This window comes from Myotis brandtii, unplaced genomic scaffold, assembly GCF_000412655.1.
Source record: "Myotis brandtii unplaced genomic scaffold, ASM41265v1 scaffold48, whole genome shotgun sequence".
In the NCBI taxonomy this organism is placed as follows: domain Eukaryota; kingdom Metazoa; phylum Chordata; class Mammalia; order Chiroptera; family Vespertilionidae; genus Myotis; species Myotis brandtii.
The window spans coordinates 10,026,848-10,035,026 of NW_005368341.1; the positions used below are offsets into that span (position 1 = coordinate 10,026,848).

An 8,179-nucleotide genomic window follows, 5' to 3' on the forward strand; every position below is an offset into this window, starting at 1 on the left:
CTAGGACAGTGATGGTGAACCTTTTGAGCTCGGCGTGTCAGCATTTTGAAAAACCCTAACTTAACTCTGGTGCCGTGTCACATATAGAAATTTTTTGATATTTGCAACCATAGTAAAACAAAGACTTATATTTTTGATATTTATTTTATATATTTAAATGCCATTTAACAAAGAAAAACCAACCAAAAAAATGAGTTCGCGTGTCACCTCTGACACAAGTGTCATAAGTTCGCCATCACTGGTCTAGGAGATCCGTCTGCCACCAGAACTACAATTCCCAGCATTCCTGGTGCTCCCTGCATTCTGGGCTTCCGCTTCCAGTCCTGGGGCTGCCACCAGAACTATGATTCCCAGCATTCCTGGTGCTCCCCGTGCTCTAGGTTTTCCCTTCCTGCTCTGTTTCTGTCCCACAGCCTCTCACTCTGCCACATCCCCCCAAGCCTCCGGCTCTCCTGCTCTGCTCTCTGCCCGGCTCCTTGGGGGAACGACCCAGGGGGCCACGTCCCCCCAAGCTGCTGGCTCTCCCACTCTGCTCTCCACCCAGTGCCTGTGTATGCAAATTAACCTGCCATCTTTGTTGGGTTAATTTGTATACTCACTCCTGATTGGCTGGTGAGCATAGCGAAGGGGTCAATTTACATGTTTCTCTTTTATTATATAGGACTAGAGGCCCAGTGCACAAAATTTGTGCACTTGATGGGGGGTCCCTCAGCCTGGTCTGTGCCTTAGGCAGGGAGTGGGCCTAAGCCAGCAGGTGGACATCCCCCGAGGGGTCCTTAGTGCTGCCACAGAGGTGGGAGAGGCTCCCACCACTGTCGCTGCTCTCGCCAGCTGTAAGCCCAGCTTCTGGCTGAGCGGTGCTCCCCCTGTTGGAGTGCACTGACCACCAGGGGGCAGCTCCTGTGTTGAGCGTCTGCCCCCCGGTGGTCAGTGCGCATCATAGCAACCTGTCATTTCGCTGTTCAGTCAATATGCATATTAGGTTTTTATTATATAGGACTAGAGGCCTGATGCACGAAATTCATGCAAGAGTAGGCCTTCCTTCCCCTGGCTGCTGGCACTGACTTCCCTCTGGCACCTGGGACCTGGGCTTGCCTCGCAGCCCCTGCTTCGTCCGGAAGGACAACCAGTCTAAATAGCATATTACGCTTTTATTATTATAGATATTATAAGACATTCTTAAGAGCATTTAATTATTCTTTTAAAAAAACTTTCCTTAATTAGGTCATTGTGAAAATAATTGTTAAGTTGGTTCATTTTGAGATGAACTAGATATATAGGTATATAGAACTAAAAGTTCAAAGTCCATTTTTTAAAATTTTTAATGTTTTTTAAACATTTGTTAGAAAATTTTAAATGCTTGCTAGATATTTGAGAATTTCTGCTTTAAAATAGGTATTATACCTTCATGTATAGTAAAGGAATAATGCAACACAGGAATGTAGGTGATTGCAAACACTGGTTTTCAAGTCAGAGATGTCTGGTTATAATTATGTCTCTGCCACTAGGAGTTGTGTGACCTCAGGGGAGTAGGGGAACTTTTCTGAGACATTTTACTTATTCCTAAATTTTCAGAGAAATACCTAAGACATATATATTTTCTTTAACAAAAGCTTTTCTTTAAATATATCTGGTTTTATTTTATATGTTAGTTTAGTTATAATTTTCAGTATTGTCCTTATTAAATAAAGTGCTAATTAAGAGAATGTAATTTTAGGAAAAATTTAAAGGCAGATTTAAATCAATCAATTTTACTTTTTGATAGTTCGCAGCTGTTGTAACTTTGCCATTTGATGTGGTAAAAACACAAAAGCAGACACAACTTTGGATGTATGAAAGTCATAAAAGTAAGTTTAATTCATTTAAAACATTTTTAAGATACCATAAATTTTTGTTTTTCTTTCCAGATACTAAGTTAGGAATATCTAGAATAGGGATAAGATTTTTTTCCCCTCTGCTTTACTCTTTAGCTGAAACTAATATACTCTTAGATTGGAATATCCAGGAAAAAATACTCTAAACCCAAACGAAAAAAAAATTAAGAAATCTAAGTTTGTGTATTTTGCCTGCTATTAGTTAAGTCTTATACCTGTTCTATGTAGAAGATTAAATTATATGTTTGTTTTTGTTGTTTTTTTCAAATAAATCTGCACAAGTCAAGGTGAAGGATAGTAAATTACTGGGAAACCTTTTTTCTCTTGGTGTGTTTTGTTTTATTAGTATGCCTGTACATTTTATTATTTTCCTGTTTACTTTAGCTTTCCTTTTTAAATGTTTTTTCTACCTATTATTCCATCTATTTTTACTTTATAACCTGTAATTTTTTCTAGAACAAAAGTGTACTCTTGGTTGCATACATTAGATCTATTCTGTCAATATCATCTGTAGAAAGTGTCGCAAACCCAATGGAAATTATCCATTACAAAATTGTGTCATAGAAGCCTTGTGATAAGCCTATTATAATTTAAATAAATTGTTCCCCACCAGAATAATATTTTGCATACAAAGTAAAATAGGTATTCTAATGTTAAAAGAAACATTAATTATAGACCTCTGAAAATAAATCTGATGAATATTAGTGACAACTTTGTCCTTAACTTACCAAAGTGTAGTCCCTTCTCCACTTCCCTGTTTTAGGTGCAAGCCTTCTAGCTGCCTAAGCCCTATCATCATTCATTCATTCATTCAGAGAGAGGAAGTCAGAGACAGAGAGACAACTGTCTGTTGTTGCACTTATTTATTTGTTGGCTGCTGCTTATATGTGCCCTGACCAGGGATCGAACCTGCAAGCTTAGCATATCAGGATGACATTCCAACCAACTGACCTACCTGGCCAGGGCCTCATTCATAAGCTTTATGTTTGAACCTCAGTGACGTCTATTTTTGCTGATTTTTTTAAATATACAAATTAATTTTTTCTATTTTTCAGTTATTTGAGTGGTTGCAAATTAGTGAAGTGTTACTGTTAGTTACAGGACAGTTCTGCCCTTTGGAGAGGATAGGACTGACCTAATTTATTTCATATGGCACATCTATTCAGAAGGGTTTTAATAAAGCAGAACCTTACTAGGGAGAATGAGCTATTATCCTCAGAAACTCTTTTTAGAAAAAAAATATTATTTAATGTGTGCAATAAAAATTTAATGAAAATGATTATCAGGACTTCTCTTTGGCTTTGGGAACCACATGAATATTTCTATATATCTTTAAAATTTTTCACTATGAAACTTTTTAATATGTGAAAGAAAGTATAAAGGATACTTACTACAAAGCTTAAGAAACAAATACTATCAGTTCAGGAGAAGTCTTCTATATATTCCCCCTTGATTGCATTTAGTTCTATACCTTTAAACTTATAGCCTTTTTCTAATTTTTTCTTTTTAATGAATCCAACTATTACAAATAATATTTAAAATAACTTTTTAGACAAACTTGTTATTATATTGAAATGATATATCCCCAAAGGCCATACACTATTTTATGTGTTTACCTGTATTAGAAATTAAGGGGTAATTCATAATGCTATCTTTTTCTTTTAACATTTAGTTTCTATGCCTATGTCAACCTGGGCTATAATGAAGAACATTGTTGCTAAGAATGGGTTTTCTGGATTATTTACAGGTAAAAATATTTGCTTTACCAAATCGTTGAGTAAAATTATTACTTTTACTTTTAAATCTATCCTTCCTATCCCCTAAATTAACTATTCAGCAGGAAATTGTTGAAAGCAATTCACATTTATGATTTCCTCCTAAACATCTTTTCTATAGATTTAAAACTGTTAAATGACAATAGATTTACTCTTAATAAAATTTCTATGTAAAGTAACGGAGTTAAATTGAGGAGGTTGGGAGTAAGTTTGTCTTGTTCTTGAATACCAGTTTATGGCACAGTATTTGATGTATCACTTCATTTAATTTGATCATCATCAGAATGAAACCAAACCAATAAGTATTTTAAAATAAGGTAAAATTTGTTCTGATATTTTTCTGTTCTCTTTGCAGGCCTAACTCCCCGTTTAATTAAAATTGCTCCTGCTTGTGCCATCATGATCAGTACATATGAATTTGGAAAGGCTTTTTTCCAGAAAAAAAATACTCAAAAACAGCAGTAATGATGCTGCTTCAACTTGAAATAGCCACGGCCAAATAAGATGGAGACTCTTAGGCAAGAGCCTTTCTTTTTTCTTACGATTATTTTGTATCTTTCTTGCCGATAATTTAAATGAATAGAAATTTCTACCTTGACTCTAAATCATAATCCTTATTTTAAAATAAATTGTGTATTCCTAATTTTTGAGATAGTGAAAAAGATATTTCAGAAATCACAACCACTGAGCATTTTATAAAGAAAAAAAACAATTATTCCTTAACACTTGGAACTTGAGAGTTTGATATTAAAGATCCTGTATTGTATACTGATACTGCAAGAGAGTGTGGTTTACTGATTGTATTAAATGTTCACTAAAATCAAGCGTGGGTGTAGAGTGGAAAACAACATTGTACTTAGACAAGTAAAAATAATGTTTTGGCATAGGAAGGTCATCTGGTTTCAGCCATGTGATAATTCATGTGTCACTGTGGAGTCCTCTAGGTCGCTCTATTGGCTTGTTCTATTATATTTGATATTATTAATACAATGTCAGTTATAAAATATTTCCAGAATTTCCCTTGATGATATGCATCTCACATTAGTATGCTAGACAAGAGACTACACATACAATTTCCTTGAAGAAATAGCTTTTGGTCACTATAGGCTAATGCCTAAGTAATTTAGCTTATGACTATAGGAATGAAATAAAAAGATTATGGCAGGACAAGAAATGATATTTTTTAAAGTATTGGTTGGATTTTCTTAGGATATACATAAGAAAAGCACTTTATTGCAAACTATGTGTATTTTATGAAAATGTGAAACATTTCCCCCCTAAAATAGGTAATATATTTAGGTGTTAAAGCTCTGATGTTCACAGAGGAATTAATGTATTTGTATTATAGTAGAAAAAAAGCTCATATGTTTTACCAGAAATAAATTATATGGGATTTGTATGTAACCTTTTGTTTTTATCCTGTGTTGATTTACCTTAAATTTGCAACATAAATATCCATAAAAATATAATTATTTTAACTTATACTTTCATTAAAATATTTTGCTTAAGTTAAAATTATCACTGTACCTTTAGCTAATATTTTCATAAAATGTGTGTAAGAATGTTTATCTGGAACACTGCTGTTTAACAGTATTAAATTTACCTTGGTTTTGCTATGCTTCTTTTTGATAACTTATTGGTAGAAAAAGGCAGAAAATTGAGATTTAGAACTATGCTTCAAAAAGCAATCACATATTTCAACTTACTATCACTTATAAATAAATACTGATTGCACTTGTGGGAAATTCTTATGATTTATGACTAAAATAACTTATATATAATTCCCTAGTAGTTTTTCTAATACGTATTACATGCAGTGTATCCGGATGAAAAACGAAAGCTTCAGCTTTCTCTGTACTTAAGTAGTAAATAAGCATAAATACTTTCGTTTTAAAAAAAGAAAAAGTAGCAACCAAAAAGAGTTTGGCTAGAAATTGTGTTCTTGGTAATGTTGCTGAAAGGAAACTTTCATTTTATTAATGATAAATTTTCCAACATACATATTTAATTTATGTGTACATTTTTAAGAAGAAATGTCTTCTTCAAGTATTATGTTTGCTACTTTTCATATAATACACATTTGACTTTTTAAGAGTACAGAATTCTAATTTTCCTTTTATTTCTAGGAAAATTATTCACTATACTTAATCACATATGACTCCTTTAAATTCTTCCCTCCTTTTTTACAGGGCACAAATCCAGGGATGTGGGAAAACATAGTCTATCACTTTTGAACTTTTTTCCAAAATGTAATCTGTCATTCATGACTTATTGAGACCTTTAATGTGATAGGCAGTATGAAAAACACTGGAGAGAAGATGTTTCAGATGTGGGAGTCGGTGAGGAGGGTGTAGGGGGATAAATGGTGATGGAAAAAAGATAGCAAAACTGTCAGAAACTGTCACTGGCCTCAAGTGGATTTGAAAACTATGATTCATGGATTCTCCACTCAGCCTGGGGGAGAAGGAGGAGTGGGCAGGAAATGCTTCTAGGATTAGGGCAGATGATGCAGATGAAGTATACCTGGAAGCAGGCAATGGGATATGTCCCAGTTTGAGCAATGGGTATACATGGCCATGTGGTAGGAGATCAGATTGGGAATGTAGTCAGAGGGCTTGTGTGCCAAAGGAGAAACAAGAAGACAACAGGAGACAAAGGCAGTATTTTTGGTACAGCTCTAATACTTAGAGTTGGGGTATTGGTTTTTTCCCCGCAAGACCATTTATTTTTAATGAAAGAAAATACCACAACATAGAACAGAAAACACCAGAATGTGTCATGTAGTAAGGCCAAGTGTTGTGAAATTTTGATTTTAGTTGTGTTTTAGAAAAATAACTGACAGTATGGGAAATGTGACATATAATAAGGTAACGTATTTTACAACAATCTAAAGTTTGGTTTAAACTAAAATATGATTTTAAAGGGTACTATTAATGACACATATAATTTTATCTCCCCCTTCCTATCCATTAAGAAGAACAAATGCCGAACCTACATAGAAGCTGCTTTGCTTAGAGGAAGAGCAAAGTGAACTAACTTAAAAAAAATTAAGAGCCCTGATTTTCAAAGCAGTCATGTGACATTTCAGAGGTGGAGATTTCACCTAATGATAGGAACTTTGCAAAGAATTTCCATAAGTTGTAACTGTGAGACATTTTTAACCACTTGAAAACTTGTATGTAAATCTAATAAAGATGACTTACAAACTGACTTAAAGTTTTGTCAATCATAATTAGTAGCTTGACTTTGGCACTTACCTATTACAAACATGCACGTATGATTTCATTTAGTGCTGACATCATCCTGATGCCTTCAGACAGGTGCTGAGAAGATGGTGATGTTTCCATTTGGCAGCTGAGAAAGCAAACGTTGGCAATTATGTGATCCTATCAGTAACACTGCCAGGACCATTGCTGTACTGTGCCACTCCATAGCTGTGTGTACTCAAAGAGTGTCATGGTCTTTAAAAAATAAAATGTATTCAATCTACACTAATAAAAGAGAAAGATGCAAATTGACCATACCTTCATGACACCACCAGCCAAACAGGAGTGGGTATGCAAATTAACCCAACAAAGATGGTGGGTTAATTTACATGCGCAGGCCCCGAGGGGGCAGGGCGCAGGTGTTCCGAATGGCCCCAGCCACTCCAGGCCTCTAGGCAGCGTGGGAAGGCGGAAAGGTGGCTCTGGCCAGAGCGAAGGCGGTACTGGCAGCCAGGGGAAGGAAGGCCCATTCTTGCATGAATCTTCGTGCATTGGGCCTCTAATTTTATATAAGTTGAAATAAGGATTCTTCCAAAACCATTTTGATACTAATATTTTAGATATCTATGTATATAAAAGCCTAAGCGACCGTCCCTATGATGCATACTAACCACCAGGAGGCAGATGCTCAATGCAGGAGCTGCCCCCTGGTGGTCAGTGCGCTCCCACAGCCAACTTCCCGCTGCTGGCCAACCTCCTACAGTCCCTTCCTGGGTGAGAAGGCCCTGATCAGCCCTGATCACTAGCTAGGCTGAGGGACCCCACCTGTGCATGAATTCGTGCACTGGGCCTCCCTCTAGTTAGGTAATATACTTTTACCCTATTTGTCAACTCAGTGTGTAACCTGAATCAAGTAACTTTTTGTCAAGGATAAATTAAGACCACTAATGCATGGTACAAAATGTTTAATATACATGCAACAAGTGTAATACATCAAGGCAACAAAATACACATGGAAATATTAGCATGTAATTCAGCATTCTATTTTGGGGAGGGTGTATGAACAATAAACACTACCAAATGAAACTAAAGATTGAGACATAAGTTGTTTCCTCATGCACACATTAACTATCTCTGTAATTAGTATGAGATGAACTGAGTAGAAACCTGAATTCACATTAAAAGATGAAATTTATACCAAGAGCTCCAAGAAAGGAGGAAGTCATGGTCCTCAGTTGTCATGTTTAAATCTGCACTTAAGATGCACTGTGTTAAGATGCACAAGTTACAGTACACATTAGACAAATCTGAAAAATTGTATTAA

General features: G+C 35.5%; 1 protein-coding gene across 9 annotated transcripts in view; it reads left to right on the forward strand.

Moving 5' to 3' along the window:
- SLC25A40 (solute carrier family 25, member 40) overlaps positions 1 to 4,823 on the forward strand; it is a 40,642-nt gene extending 35,819 nt beyond the window's left edge. For 6 of the 9 annotated variants that reach the window (XM_014547597.1, XM_014547602.1, XM_014547599.1 and 3 more), the window contains 3 exons: positions 1,766 to 1,847; positions 3,547 to 3,621; positions 4,005 to 4,823. In XM_014547597.1, coding sequence (XP_014403083.1) covers positions 1,766 to 1,847; positions 3,547 to 3,621; positions 4,005 to 4,114 — 267 coding nt within the window. In that variant the 3' untranslated portion in view covers positions 4,115 to 4,823. Of the gene's footprint in view, positions 1 to 1,765; positions 1,848 to 2,637; positions 2,720 to 3,546; positions 3,622 to 4,004 lie in introns of those variants that run through there. The other 3 variants (XR_001364032.1, XM_014547603.1, XR_001364033.1) reach the window with 3 other exon arrangements.
- Positions 4,824 to 8,179: the final 3,356 nt, after the last annotated feature.